At 40.8% G+C, this 16,614-nt stretch overlaps 1 protein-coding gene across 1 annotated transcript in view; it reads left to right on the top strand.

Moving 5' to 3' along the window:
- The window catches only part of LOC150080917 (uncharacterized), a 408,289-nt gene that overhangs the window by 333,635 nt on the left and 58,040 nt on the right, over nucleotides 1-16,614 (top strand). Inside the window, exon 17 of the mRNA XM_090380855.1 lies at nucleotides 10,609-10,806. Coding sequence (XP_090236981.1) covers nucleotides 10,609-10,806 — 198 coding nt within the window. The remainder of the gene's footprint in view (nucleotides 1-10,608; nucleotides 10,807-16,614) is intronic.

The raw sequence follows: 16,614 nt of genomic DNA on the forward strand, positions 1-16,614 counted from the left end.
ATGTTGGCTGTATGGTTAGGATTGGCCGGTATTCTGGTAGGTAAATGAACAATCTGTGCGAGGTCATTAGTAATTGCAAAAGCCTCAACATCTCGACCAGTTTGCTGTGTGACTAGAAAATGGAAGCTAGCTGTAGTTGTAAACATTAAAATCACCAAGGCAAATTATCTCACTGTTAGGAAAATTGGACTAGAGAAAGTCAAGTTGCAAAGAGAGGAAGTCAAAGAGCTCCAAGTGATTAGTGGAGTTGGGAGAACGTTAGAGACAACAAATTAATTTAACAGAATGAGGTTGAGAGATTTTAAGCCAGAGAAGATCGAAACGAGGAGATTCCAAATTACCAAGTCTCTGACAGGGAATATAGAAACGAACGTATGCAGAAGTACCGCCTTTGAGGCGAAAAGAATCACACAGCGAATAGTTTGGCCAAGTGAGATGAGCACTAGTTGAATCAATCGATAACTGAGATTCTGTCAGAAAAAGTACATGCGGTTTGGCAGACTGTAAGTGGAAATGGACAGCATTGCGATTAGAACTGAGACCACGTATATTTGTGAAATGAACTAGGAAGTGTTTGGGAGGTTTAGATCTTTTCGCAGATAAGCTTACTCTAGTACACTTGCACACCAGTGTACTAGAGTAAGCTTACTCTAGTACACTGGTGTGCAAAACTTAAGGATCATTCAGGTTTTCACCTGTAGCTTCTTACAGGAGTGGCCTGGATATGGGAAAAGCATACCAAAGGAACCTCTTGAGGTAGAGAGATGATGAAGAAAACAACACCGACACAACAACGGAAAGAAAACGGTACAGAGGGATTTTATTAAAAATGGCATGCTAGAACGTCAGCTTTATCCTTGGCTGAAGCGACAACAGAACCATCTGGTTTTGACAGAGGTGTGAGCAGAGATGGGAATGCAACATAGCACTGGCTGCCGTGATACAGATACATCACTGCCAAAGATGGAACAAAGGGAAGAGGTGATCCTCAGTAGGGGATATGGCCACCCCTAATGTCGATGCAAGCTTTGCACCGCCTGTCCATACTTTGAACAATGTTTTTGATCAGGCTTTGCGGTAACATCGTACATTCCTCTGTCAGCGCCATCTACAGCTGGTGAACATTTTCTGGTGGGTTTTGACGTGTCGCTAGGCGTCTAGAACGGGCAGGCCAATCCATACGAACAATGTCCTCACTTTCCAAAAGCAAACCAACAGCTGCAGTGCGATGGGGTGTGGCGTTATCATCCATAAACATGAACTCGGGGCCAATGGCACCTTGGAACAGACGCACATGGGGAAGAAGAATTACCTTAGTACAGTAGCGTGTACTGGTTACAGTACCGCCTTCCAGTATCTGGAGTTGTGTACGTCCATTCAAGATAACGCCTCTTCAGACGAGAACACCTCGACTGCCATATCGATCCCTTTCAGTGATGTTTGAGGGGTGATATCGTGTGCCAACCTCTCGCCAGATTAGCGGACGTCCAGAATCGCTGCTGTGACTGAATCTACTCTCATCAGCAAAGAGTACCTTAAGTAAAGATTTTTTTGTGGTTGTAACCTTTAGAAATAGTGTTGGTCCAATTCATGGTGTATTCAATAGTTAAAAAAAGTGGGGGAGGGGGCTGTATGAAGTAAGGAAATTTTTGAATATAGCGTACACATTTGGTAAGAATATACTCAGATCCTTGACATAACGTGGCCTCGACAATGCCCCTCGCATACACACTACTCGGACTCCCTCCAGTCACTATCTGGCAGAGTAGAGGATCTAGCTGATCCGGAAGCCTCCTAGAGAGAGACCAATAGGTTCGGTCTGGTGTACTAACTAGTGGCCGGTCTGCGAACACCGTTTTAGAGCTGTACCCTCGAAATGTAAGGAAGATTGGATCTCGCCATGGTGTCCATCATAACCTAAAAAGTCATCAGTCATACTCCATGATGTCCATCATAACCTCAGAAGTCATCAGTCATACTCCATGATGGACGAGATGGGAAGGGTTGACCAGAACTTATCTCTGGAGACTAAACACGGGTTCCACCACTTCAAGCCTCCAATAAGCAAAGTGGTGGTATTGTACCGGTTAATGAGAGTCATCTACTACCTAGTATTGCCTGGTAACATAGAGGGGCGGCATACCTCCATGTGGTGTGGGCGCCACACCTCGATCCCCGCTACGTTGGTTCACACCTGGGTGGTCACCCACAGTGTGCTTGAGCATGGGAGTTATACCCAATATTACTAACAGTCCCACCATCGTAAAGGAAGCAGAGGATTCGGCTGACACAGTCCGTCTGGACTTCGCCGAAATTGGGTCCAGTTGACTTGAGTGTCACCCGAATATCAGTTCCATCATCGTTTTAGACTCCCAGGCAGCAAGTACAGCTTGTCTGGCATATCTAAGAGAATGTCTGCGACAACTTCAAGGACCACTTTTAACTCTATTCATAGCAAATGTTGCTTTAAAGATAAAAGGCTTATGATAGGGAATTAATTTCCTACACACAGGCAGTGGCGTATCCAGGTGTCATCGTAAGGAGAGGCATGGCGACCCGACCAGGCTTTTGAGTTTTTTTAGAACGCCTTCTGCGTTCTTTTCTTTTAGTTTAAAAGTTTTGGTTAAGGGGGATATATGTCCCCTCAGCCCGCCCCTGAATACGCCCCTGCACACAGGCAAGCCCTTGTGTATTGGGAAAATAACCTCGTACTTAATAATATTAAAAAATCTGTCGCATACATCCAAATGAAAAAAAGTAATCTTCCCCCCCGTCGCCAAAACAAAACTGCAGTAAAGTAGAGTCCTTTGATCCTTATTAAACCTAGTTTAGCGTAGCGTACTTCAAAATCAACCCAATCAAATAGAGGAAGTATAGGTCTACCTCTTTTGAAACTTAAAAATGTCTGTCCAGAAAACAGAAAATCAACCACAGAATACTCCAATTTACATACAGTATACAGGGAACAATATGGCCTTAGTCGCTGATGCTCCTAAAACCGTACTACAACAACAAATAATCTAATGCTTGTATCATATATAACTTCGCCTTTCATCGCGAGCTCCGTTGGTGCTGCACCATTTATAAACAAATATAATTGCTAATAGTTAATTTTCGATTTATTTAACAGCTGCGACACCGATATGACGACGGTTTCAGGAATTAGTGGCCCCTTACCTTTCATAATTTTGAAGTTAAAACTATATAATAACTTTATGGATTTGATTTGCACAGATATCAAAACAAAATATGTAACTGAAGTTTTTTTTTTGTGCATTTAAATTAATTTAACTAACTATTTAAACATCAGTTGAAAAATTTTAAAACACTTTTCAGTTTTATAGACGACGTTTTATATAGTGGTTATATAGATGCGTTTTATATAGATGCGTTGCATTTTAAATAAATAAATGATTTAACGCTATCTTTATTAATCATATAAAAAATTCCCTGGCCTTGAGGGTTTGTTTTGGATATGAATTTTTATTACTTAATTTTTTTATCTTTTCTTTCAGTGGTTTAAAGAATTTTTATTAATTTTAGTAACCCGCGTTTTCAGATCCGAGTTGTCCCTGATCTCACTAACCTTGGGACTTTTGAGTCTCTATGGTACATCACTTCAGCCTCCACTAATTAAAAAATATCCTATGAAAGTCCAAAAAAAATTCAGTACAGTTACCATCCTTCCCACAAAAGTCAGTCTTACTAATATGTTTTTCGTAACTATAATGGAGCAGTATAACAACTAAAGCTGGTGCCTTTTAATATCTTCAAGAAAAAAAACATACTTTTAACAGATATTTCGTGACAGACACAGAGTTAACTGTTTTCTACTGAAAGCTTCAGTAGAAATCAGTAATTTGGTGTTACAGAAAACAGCGTGTTATTCCATTTCTCTAATTTCCAAGATTACTGCTACCCAATTGCAGCCCTGCGTTTATCAGTGTTCTCTGTTGTTATTTTTCAGTACATCAATATCATTAATAAATATTAAAAACAGTGAAGGGCCCTAAACCGACTCCTGTGGTACACCACTCATCAAATAGTCAGTGAAGAGCAGTGGCCATTTATAACCACGCTTAATTTCCTACCACTTAACCGTCCTTTTATTCGTACTAGTAACTTGCCCCTAATACCACATTGCTCCAATTTGTACAACAATCGTTCGTGTGGAACGGTAGCAAATGCTTTACGGAAATCTAAGCATCTGATGTCGAAATTATTCTTTGCATCAAATTCCTTCGTGACGAATTCATGTGACTAATCAGATAGCTTATGCACGATCTCCCTTTAACAATTCATGCTTATGGACCCACTCCTGCCAAAATGATCTTGCATTAAATTTTAACCTCCGATTACAATATTTTCCCTAGCACTGAAGTTAAACTGACAGATATGTAGTTACGAATTTCACTCTTTGAACCAGCATTGTGAATAGAAGATACATTTTTGCACATTCGCAATCTGTAGAGAGTTTCTGTGAATCTGAGGATGCTCATGATTATGGCTAAAGGTTTGACTACCTCTTTTGCAGCTCCCTGTAATATAATTGTATAGATTCCATCCATTTTTTATGGAATGGCTACATCTAAAAGTGTATTTTATACGTACGGAATTTTTATGGGTCTTTTTCACAACATGGCTGAGTTAGTGTGTCGTGGGCAAGGACAGCATGGTTTTTTCTCCCGGAAACCCGAGTGTCATTTCATATACATGATAATATGGAATGAATTAAAAATGATAAACTATTAGCAGTTTAGGTACAGATTACTCAGACAGATTAATGCAATACATTGCCTTACCCAGGCTCTGGTTTATATACATAAATAAAACAGTGCGAGGAATGTAGCATCACAGATCTTAATTTCTTCTAGAGCTTAACGAGGGCATACATATCTGCAAGAGTGGAAGATCTGTAAGTTTTTCGGTTGCACAGCTTCTGGGAGTCTATGGATAAATTGTTAAAGATTTCGATTGAGTTAAATGAAAACATGTAGTCCAAGAACCATGCTATGCAGCTTAGATCTGTGTGGGAATGCGATGATCCGACCTAGCGATGATCTTCCAGATATCAGGCGCGTTTTTCTTGTTTGCGTTTAAAAACTACAAAAATTTTGTATAATTGTCAAATTCTGTTCCTTACAACTGTATTTGTCTGCGCGTGTAGCACAGTGGTATCGTCACCATCTTCTCTATACCGGGTGGAAAAGGCCCGGGTTCGAGTCCCGTCGATGACGCGAGAAATTTTAATGGACTTTTTTCATTCCTTCGCTGAGTTAGTCGGTCTCAGGCGTAGATAGTAAGGTTTTTCTCCCCAAGAACTGGGGTTTTTTCGTCCAGCAAAACAGGCAAATAGACCATAGAACACACGCAATTTACAGACACAAATACGGGTTAAGGTATTCAATTACAGACAACCTTAAGATAATATATATATTTTTTTTTACAATTGTATTTCATAAATATGTATTGTATTACATTGCATTGTTGCATCATATTGATATTTGAAATCAGTTACAGACTGATTCCATATATCAGTATGACTCATATGCTTAATTGTCCTGTTCATTACCATTAGTAAAGGCATATGATGCAAGAAAGCAAGCTTATACAGCATTAGTGGGGAGAAAAAAATTCCCATTTCACCGATCCATTCGTTCTAATAGTTTATCCACTTCTTCCTTGAATTTATTTAAGCCATCAACTTCCACAACAACAGATGGAAGTTTGTTCCAGCAATCAACTACCCGCTGGTTAAAGGCTAATCTATTCTACACACATCCGCACATCTATTCTACAACTGTCTTTCCTCAATTTGAATTCATGCCCCCCCCTCCCAGGTTCGTAATCCGAGCAATAGGAAAAATCCCATCAGCAATGAGCCTGCTCAAACCATTGAAGGTCTTATATGCTTCAATCAGATCACCTCTCGCAGGTGCTTAGTCTCCAGACGCTGCAATTTGGAGAACTTTCTTGGTAAGAGAACCCTTTCGTTCCCCTCACCAATCTTGTTGCCCTTCTCTGTACTCGTTCTAGCAACTCTACATCCTTCCTAAAATGAGGCCTCCAGACCTGTATGCAGTACTGAAGGTGTGGCGTGACCATTGCCTTATCACCTCCTTATCCTTGCTGGAAATATTCCTGTATATCATTGGCAAGATTCTATGAGCGCTCTGGCAGCCTCTGTACACTGCTCAGAAAACTTCATATCTGACTGCACAATCACTCCAGGTCTTTTTCATTCTCTACCGCCCTGAGTGTAGTACGACACAGTTGGTACGTTCCTCTGGAGTTCTGCTACCCATACGCAGCACTTTGTATTTGTAAATGTTAAACTTCAGTTGCCACTTCTCAGCCCATTTGCCCAAATTTTCTAGATCCTGTTGCAGTAGCACACTGTCATTACTGTCATTAACAACCCTGCCAGCCTCAGAACCATCTGCAAACTTGGACATTAAGCCTGATATACCTTCCTCAATATCATAGATAAATACACAAAACAATAATGGGCCCAACACCGAACCCTGGGGGACTCCAGCAATAACATTAGTCCACGAAGAGCGGCGTCCTTTGATTACCACTCTTTGTCTTCTCCCGCTCAACCATCCTTTTATCCACTGAAGCAACTTGCCCCTAATGCCATACTGCTCCAATTTATACAGTAGGCTTCCATGTGCAACACACCATCAAAAGCTTTACTAAAATTCAAGTATATTTCAAAATTATTTTTTGATCATGATAATGTTCTGTGCTTCAAACTGTAAATAACTCTGTGTATATCTTTATATACACCGATGAGCCAAAACATTATGACACCTATCTAATATGATGTTGGTCCTCCACGTGCAGCCAAAATAGCTCCTACAAGGCGAGGCATGGACGCTACAATCTTTTCTAAATGTGTTTTCTGGTATCTGGTACCAACACGTAATCACCAAATCCTTTAACTCCTATAAAGTCCGTGATTGACACGCTGCAGATCGGAGTTGCTGTTCCAACACCAACCACAGATACCCGATGGGATTGATGTCTGGAGAATTTGGAGGCCAGGGCAATACATGGAAGTCTTCCACATGTTCCGCGAACCAGTCTCGAACAACCCGGGCGGTGTGGCATGGCGCATTATCCTGCTGAAAGACGGCACCGCCAGAGGGAAAGACCGTTGCCATGAAAGGGTGTACCTGGTCAGCAGTGATGTTTAGGTAGATTGTATAATATTTTCTCTAGGACGGCACCTGAACGAAAGTTCAACTCCGCCTTTGTACGTTGTTGTTTGTTTGTTATTTGGTTTTTAGGAGCATTAACAACTAAGGCCATATTGCTCCAGGATATGCGGTGGTCATTCCCTGACCTTTCCGCATCCTCCGTATTTGGTGGTGACGGGCTCTAACCCCGGTCTAATCAAGAAGCGTGTGCTACGCACTGCTGCTCCTTCCCACCGGGCTACGGAGGCGCCAACCCCGCCTTTGTACACCGTGATAGTTATAGAGCACTGTAACAGGCCAGAAATGTGTGCAATATTATGTTCGTGCTGTGTGTGTTGTTGTGCTGTTTAGTTGTTTCTGGCCGTTTTGTCACCAGGCAGGCGATCATCTGGAAAGTCTGCCCAGTGTCTGTCTGTCTACACTACGGGGAGGTAGACCACAACTACGATGTATCATGGCCAACCTCAACAGTCGAGCAATGAATGTCCAAAGAGAGTTGGGAGACATTCATAAGAACCCCGTGCCAGTAAGCCGGCAACAGCACGCGCGCACGCACACACACACACACTGTATGTGTGACGTGACTGATGTACACATTGTATGTGTAACTCAGCCACGGAGTGAAAAAAGCCGATTAAAGTTCCTCGCGTCATCGATTCGCTCGAATCAATGGAAAATTCACCGGGTGGAAAAGGCCCGGGATTCGAACCCAGGCCTTTTCCACCCGGTGTGGGAAGGACGGTGACGATACCACTGTGCTACACGTGCAGTGTCCACATGGTGCAACAGGAAATGTGATTCATCGGAACAGACGATCTTTTTTTTTCCAGTCACTCAAGGTCCAGTTTCGACGCTCGCGTGCCCATTGTAGGCGCTGTCGCCGGTGAACCGTGGTTAGCAGGCCGCTCCGAGTTAGCACTCGGAGCGGCCTGCGGCTACTCAGCTCCATTTTCAGCAGGGTTTAATGTATTGTGTGTTGTGACACATTACTCCCGTCACCAGCATTGCAATTACCGGCTAGCTGCCTCCAGAGTCGCCCTTCTGTTGCCACGTACCATCCTGGAGAGCCTTCGCTCACTTCAGCATCGATGAGCCGTGGTCGTCCAACACCTCGCCGGCTGTTCGTGGATTTCCTCCTCGGTCGGACCACTTTCGGTAGGTACTAACTACGGCTGACCGTGAGCACCCACCAGCCATGCCGTTTCGGATATGCTCTGACCCAGTCGTCTGGCCATTACAATTTTGGCCTTTGTCAAAATGTATTGTCAAACTCGCTTAAGTCCGCTGCCTTTTCCATCTGAAGGACAAGAGTAACACTGATTAACGGAGCTCAGTATCACGTGTTTTTTTATACCGTGTCCCGACCTGCGCACGCGCCGTAGTTCACCTGCAGCTGCTTCAATTTGCATAACGACTCGCTGGTCATAATGTTTTGGCTCATCGGTATATGCAAATAATGCTGGTGGCTGATTAGTAGGGTGTGCTTGTACATTTTGTTATTTATTTTATTTGCGTACAAGTAATGTGCATAAATTAATATGTTTTGAATTTACAAAGAGCAAACCGGATCTTTTGACTTAAAATTTTATGCCTACGTGACTTTCTTGTGTACTAGTTATTGACCTTATAACTCTTTAACTCTATTAACAAATAGACCACTTCTAAGTTTTGTAAATTACGAAAAGGTGAGATTAGAAATTTCACTGAATGGAAAATCAAACCGATTTTCCATTCGGTGCTTAGTACTATAGGTTCTAATATCTGTCGTGTTTGGGGTATCCATAAAGTCTTTTACCATTGATATTTACTGCAGTTCTTGCTAGTCATTTTATCCTAACAAGAACTATCAGTAATAATGGTACACTGAAAGGTTAGTTGAGTTTGGATTGAACAATGAATAGACGTTGCCTATCTGACGTACGTGCTTGAACTAGTTTAAAAGAACGAGATGGAACAGATTCCATTTCAGAAGAACAGCCATGGAAATATTTGTGGAAAAGCATACTACTCCACGTATGTGTAATAAGAAGAATGAATGAGTTAGAGAGGATTAGTAGATTAAACTAATTACCTTCTTTTGCTTTGAGTCATGTATATTTAGAGGTTTTGGAAAGGCCTTGAATGGGTTGAGCACGCTGAATTCTGATGGGATCCTTCCACTTGTTCAGATTACGAACCTAAGGGGGCATAAATTCAAATTAAGAAAAGACAAATGTAGAAAAAATGTGCGGAAATTTGCCTTTAGCCAGCGGGTGGTTAATTGCTGGAACAAACTTCCATCTGTCGTTGTGGAAGTTGATAGGTTGAATAAATTTAAGGAGGAACTGGACAGGCATTTGGAGAGAATGGTGTGATTTTTTTTTTTTTTTTTTTGGCTGATGCTGCATAAGCTCATACACTTGCTTTCTTGCATCACATGCCACTACTACTACTACTACGTCCAGACGTAGGAGTAATATTTCATGGTAGGCAGGAAAAAGTAATTAAACGAGTGAATCAGTCTGCAGTCAAAAAATTTCTCACGTCTTCAGTACGTTGTAATAACCAGATCATTGGTTATATTATTTACAATTATTGTTATTATTATTTACTTTTGCACAAAAGCATCTAAGGCAAAAAAATCCCGCCTTTCTCGGACGCGGGAGGGGAAGACCTTACGGCTCTCGCCTGAGACCTACTAAAACAGCTATTGCGTGAAAAAGGCCATAAAAATTCACCCCCCCTCCTTGACGGGATTCAACTCAGGCCCTTTTCCACTGTATTGAAGAACAGAGATAGACCAGCAGGATTGTAAATACTGCAGAGTGGTGTGTGTGTGTGTGTGTGTGTAAGCGTCAAAGTAACTAAAGTTATGAGGCATCAGTATATTGCGAGTGAAAATTGCGTTTATTTTTCGCTGTTTGATGGAAGTAAAACCCGAGTTCCAGGGAGGTGTATGTTGGGAGAGGGGACGGGGAAATCTTGCAACCCTTACCCGAGACTGACTAACTCAACCACTTGAAAAATGGCCATAAAAATTCCTCACATCATTATAGGAATTTGAACTTGGGCTTTGTCCACTCTTTATGGGAGGACAGTAATTATAACCGCTGTGCTATCCACGAGGACTATTGTAGACGAAGAAAACACACCGAAATTCTCTAATATTTAAAGCATTTGTTGTTTAGCTGTTTTTTGGGAAATTTTTGACACTGAGTACTTTAGTCATACCGCACACCTAAATCATCATTACTCGAGGAATTAGATTACTTAGATTCTTTCTGTTATACCTTCAGAGTATTTACCATAATTTTCGAAATGTTTCTTTTTTTTCCCGTTACTGATATGAGATTTCCAGTTTTTATTTTGCTGTTATAATGTCCCTTTCTCTAATCAAGTTTTCTTTTCCGTTTCTCCTGCTTAGGTTCTCGCTGTGAACTGTATGTTCCTCGAATTCCTTACAAGCCCCTAAGTCAAAGGATGTTAGAAGAACCTTTCTGGCTAGGACTTATTACCGTATCAGCAGTACTTCTTCTAATTCTGTGTGTATACTGCATTAAGAGAAAGTTTGCTGACAAAATAGAGAGATTACTGGCCGATGAGATAGAACGAAGTAAAAACCGTAAGTCTTTTAAGGAAGGGTTTAATTTTAAGGTAAATTAATTTGTAGGGCATGTGTGTATATAAATGTGTATGTTCGTGCTATAGTTCATTCATATTATTAATAACGTTCAACTGATTCAGCTAAACGCTATATGTATTTTTTTAATGGTTTTCGGAACGTTTAACCAATGCACTTCATTCGTGTTATTAATTATTCGTAATGCTCCCTTGATTCAACTAAACGTTACTAACACGTTTCCAATTTTTTTTTTTTTTTTTTTTTTACAATATCTGCGACTGTCCGTCCAAATATGGTTACTCAGAAACTCTATAGCGAAGTTAAAATTTCAAGTTCGGCACTAGGACTTTAGACGTTGTATGTATATCCCAGAATTACATCAAGTACCTACATATCTAGTTAAAATAAACACCTTCTTATTTTCCTCAAGGCAAGGCGATTTATATTCCCGCAGATGAGGCAAATCTGTATTTAATATTGATTATGTCGGGGTGATGTTCCGTTGTAAGCAAAAATTCTCCCCTCCAGTGCAGTGATCTAACACAATTCATTAAATAATGAATACATGCAAAATATTCCTACAAAAGAAATCGATTTTAATAAAAATCAAATACTGTTCCCTATCAAAATACTGTACAGTATTAGAGAGAAGTTAAAACAATGTCAGCATCAAATTTAAGCGGGTTAAAGTAGTGTCAACAGCAAGGATTGCACAGGTATTACTAGAGATTTGTATTTTCGAATTCTGGATTGGATTCAAATCCGTGAACATGTGTGTGATAAGGAAAATATCCGGGTACTTTTCAACCATCCCTTCTTTTCTTGCACCGATTACCCTAGTTCAGGGCCAAGCATTTATCCAAAAAATATCGATTTTTGTCCATCACGTATGCTTTCTTTGAAATAGTTATGTAATTTTATATAATGTTTATGTTAGGTATTCGTACATATTTTTATACAATTTCGTGCCTTTTCTCTACTGTTATATTTCACTGCAGCATATTTATATCCATTTCAGAACTTCGTAATGATGACATCAATGAAACTAAAACTAAAACAAATCATGAGGTTCTCAAAATTTTAGTATTATTATTAATATTAGTGTTGAAAATATGATGCAAGAAAGTAAAGCTTATCAGAACCAGCAAAAAAAAAAAAAAAAAAAAATCATTTATTCATTCCTTTCAATAATTTGGAAAATCCCATCCTTAAATTTATTCAAAACTCTCCACTCCAGAACATTAGGTAGAAGTTGATCCCAACAATTAATTTCGCTTTGGTCGAATGCAAATTTCGGTACGTCTGTTCTAGAGCCATCCCTTTCCAATTTAAATTACCCCTTCTTGTATGTTTCATCTCAAAACAGAAGATCCCATCAGCATTTAGTTTACTTAGCCCTTTTAAAAGCCTTATACACTTGAATTACGTCCCCCCCCCAGATGCCTTGTTGCAATTTGCAGAACTCCAGTCTTCCTTGATAAGAATACCCTTTTGTGCCCGCAACAATCTTGTTGCCCATCTCTGCACCCTTTATAACAGTTCTGGGTCCTTCCTAAAATTAGGTTTCCAAACCTGTATGCAGTATTCCAGATTTGGCCTAACCATTGTTTTACACAAAGGGGATAATCACTTCTTTGTCCCCGCAGACAAAGTTTCTATATACACGCTGTGACATTGAAATTGTAGCACCCTGAAGGAACAGTGATACGTAGAGTAATGATAACCAAGGAGTTAAGGAACACGTAATAACAGTTTCAGACGCAGTTGTGGGTGTGAACACATTTAATGACATAAAATGATGCCTACAATGGGCCGATCAATATGATGTAAACCAAACTATGGTTGCGAATACATTGAGCTAAGCGTCTCGACATTTAGTTGTACCGGTGTCGAATAGCCTCTTGCATCTGGTCCCGCAGAACATCCGTGATCTGTGCTGACTGCGGATGGCTCCTCCAATCATGGCCCACATGTGCTCGATGGAAAAGAAGTCTGAGGTCCGGGCTGGCTAAGACAGTACGTCCAGCCCACAAAGACACAGAAGAAACCCCTGCGGTATGTGTTCGTCCGTTGTCCTGCTAAAAATGGCGTAGCACCCCAGTAAGAAAGGGAAGAGCGAGAGGTTCTATAATCTCGTCCACATAGCAACGAGAAGTCAGATTTCCGTTTAAAACACCAAAGACGACCGACTATCAAAACTGATCGCTCTCCATACCATAACACCAGCAGGGTGTGCAGTATGGCAATCAGAAATGGCTCTGGGATCATTGTGTTCACCACTCTTTTGACACGTGTATGCGGCGATCATCGGTCTCCAAGCAGAAGCGGAATTCATCGCTGAAGACCACTTTACGACATTCTGTATCCCAGGTCTGCTGCCTAAAGACTTTTTTCTTTCTTTTCCCCTGGAACCTGCAGATGTGGATCACATGATGGGATACACTGTTATATATAATCTTGAAAAGATCAGTATGCTCTTCTAAGGGATCGCTAGAATAATTCTGACCTGCTTTCACGTGGCAATGAAGGAAACCAAGTTTTGTACACTCTGCAATCCCCTTGGACTAAGTGGCCAGCCATACAATAAACACAACCCAACACTCCATTACGTCACGTAAAACATCAATACACAAGTTGGCGTTCATCTCTATGAAGACTATTACATGGCAGAGTTGACCGAAGCTGGCTAAGACCTCACACGCAATAAATTTTTGGAAGGAAAAATGTCCTTTGTATTGTACCTACCATATTCAATTTCTGCATCTACTATGACTAAGTGGCACCATGTTTTCTGATCTGGTTATTTCAAAATATGCTCGCGTGATGTACGTATTCATTTCAATGCCCCACTTCATGCGTTGACGTTTTCTTCCTTCCAGAGTGGTCACTAGCGCAGTTGTGCAGGAAGCACTTCCAGTTGGTGGGGCTGGATGGTCTTGCCCTTCTCTTGTGGTAGCCTTACAGGGACAGCAGGACTTGCTCTACTGTCTTGCTCGGGAGGTGTCTCCAACTTTTCGAACCGACCCCTCTGCCTAAGGCCTGAACACGAGTGACTTTATTCTGCACCACACTCGATGCAGTATGAATAATATTTCTCTGCGACATAATCCATCTATGGAGGTGGACTTGTTTAGCTTCGGCTTATGTCTAGTGGTTTATTTATTCATTCATTTAGGTAGTTCTTGCGCGTGACATCAGATGGCGTCACTATCTTCCTCAGCTGTCACTCCGACCGTGGGGAAGGTAAGTCCAATGGGGTAACTTTTGCGATGTTTTTTTTTTTTTAATCATCATTTAATATTATTATTTTATCGGTCTCCCAGCGTATTAGAGCCGCGTTCGCTTCCACCAAGGCGGGATTCGAACCCGGGTTCATCACGCTGATAGTCCAGTGTCTTAACCACTGGGCCATCATGCCCCCATATTAGTAGTAGTATATTTATCTAACACCCCTGTACAGACATTGTCTAGGAGGGTGGCTAATGCAGACATCCTACAACAAATTAGACGCAACATTGAAAATCAGAAAATACATAAGAATAAATAAATCAATAAATACACAAGAATAAATAAATCAATAAGTACACAAGAATAAATACATCAACAGTCACTTGACACAAAAATCGTTCATTACAGTTGATCAAGAGTTCATAGGCACAAATTCCACAGAAATGTATGCTCTCCTCTTCATTAAATTTGTAGTGTAGTATACAAGTCTGCTGCTATCAGCTTCCTGTAGGCTTTGTCATGGCAGTACCTGTTCGGGTCGATTTTGAAGTCTCTAAAGAGCTCCAGAGTATTGACAGAAAACATCCGCCTTAATCCCTCAGTGTGATGTAGAGCGCTTCGGAGACTATGAGGGTAGTAGAGCCAGGTCCCAGAGCGTGGCCTGACCACAAGTTATCAATTTGTGGGGCATCTAAACTCCCAGTCAGAAGTTGTGCAAGAGTGCTGATGTTACGCATGGTGACCATCTGTATCCATGGAGCTACGTTTAAGTTTGTATACAGTATGGATTTTGAAATTGTAAAGGGCTTCCCGGCAATCCTATTCAACCACCAGAGCACCCAGTATTCCACGCTGAGAAACTTCCTAATATAGGTATTTGGGGCAGAAGACCAAATAATTGAGGCATAGAGGGAAACAGGAACAATACATCTTTGGATGTATTGGGCTACTAGTTGTTGATTCCGAATCCTGGTTATCTCCTGTCTTACAGCCCAAATGGCAGCGAGAGTTTTTGTTATGTGTTCTGAAAGTGCCTTTTAAAGGTAAGGCCCTCATCCCACATCAATCCAAGGTCAGTGTAGGTGATGGCTTTCTTAATCTGTGCTCCATTTATAGATAACTCAATTATATTCTTTATTTTCTTATTTGTTATTGTCAGTTGTGCTGACTTGTCAGAGTTTAGTCATAAACCTATTTTACCTAAGTATAAATGCAGATCATGAAGCTGAGCGTTGTCGTGGGAATTGACGTCGGACACAAGGGCGAGTTCGCTAGAGACAACAAAATACTTAATGTCATTGGCGTATGAAATAAAACTATGATTCTGCGATAGAAAAGGTTCCAGAGCGGCCGCGAAAAGCAAAGCTGATAAAACACCTCCCTGAGGGATTCCCCAAGTGAGGGTATATTCTGCACGGAATTCTTCAAGTTGTACAATTAGGTTTCTTGGCTTCAAAATGGTCTTGATAAGCTGTAATAGTTTGTCTTCAATGCGGAAGTAAATTGACAAAATATTTTCAAGGGCGATAAAGAAACATTATCAAAAGTTGCCTTAATGTCAAGGAATATGATATCAATTTGGGCCTTTTCATTTGAGGTTTGAAGTACTCTGAAGAGAGTCTCCAACAAATTAGTAATAGTGGATCTTCTTTGTACTACAGTATGGAGGTGGGGTAGCCTCTGCATAAAACACTGTTGGATTAAAGCAGGGAGGCTGGCTTTTCAAAGAGTTTTAAAAGCGAACAACTGATTGATATGGGCCGAAAGTCTGAAGGGTCTTTAGGGTTCTTCTTTTTTTGGCACCGGCCTCACATAGTAGTGATTCCATCTCCGGGGAGGAACTCCATCTTTCGGGATGTTTTGGAATATGTGCAACAACACATCAACAGTATAGGCGCTACAAATTTTTAAAATAAAAATTGGGAACTGCCGTGGCCGATTGTAGATTTGTTAGGCAATGAATTAATAGCATTGATAAAATCTTCTCTAGGAACAGTGACATCGGATAATGCATTCACACAAACACTGCCATTTGCCAAAAAATGTTGTGCCATGTCCTCCGGCTGATATTCTTGATCATTTGTAGCTTTCCCTTCACCTAGTAGACTTTCAAAGCATTATTTAGCCCAGTGTCTGAATGTAGTTTCATCCATTTCAAATTTAGTAGCCTTTTTGCTGACAATTCGTTTTGAATGTCGTAGTTTTCTTAGAATCTCTTCGTAGCGAGCAAGTCGTTTCTTTTTCAAGAAGATGGCTCTTTTTTTCTTATAGTCCATGAGGTCTTCATTAAATTTGGAATTTTTCCATTTCCGATAAGCCTTTTGCTTGGCCACGAACGTCTTTTTTAAAACCTCGTTGAGACAGTTTTGTTTCAACGAGGTTTGGTTTTGTTTTGTCGGTGATTCTTTCCTCCTTCGAGGCACCCAGGTCAGAAATCAATACGAGCTCTTCCTCAATCAAATTGGTAGCTTCTTTCACCAGTTTATTGTAGAGAGCATCCCAGTGGTAGGTCCAAAGATGTTCTAAAATAATTTCAGGTTTTACAAGCTTCAGGGAGTATATTTTGTTGGTTTGACTTGT

The sequence above is a fragment of the Mastigoproctus giganteus genome, chromosome 9 (assembly GCF_048544385.1).
Source record: "Mastigoproctus giganteus isolate SK-2022 chromosome 9, ASM4854438v1, whole genome shotgun sequence".
Taxonomy (NCBI): domain Eukaryota; kingdom Metazoa; phylum Arthropoda; class Arachnida; order Uropygi; family Thelyphonidae; genus Mastigoproctus; species Mastigoproctus giganteus.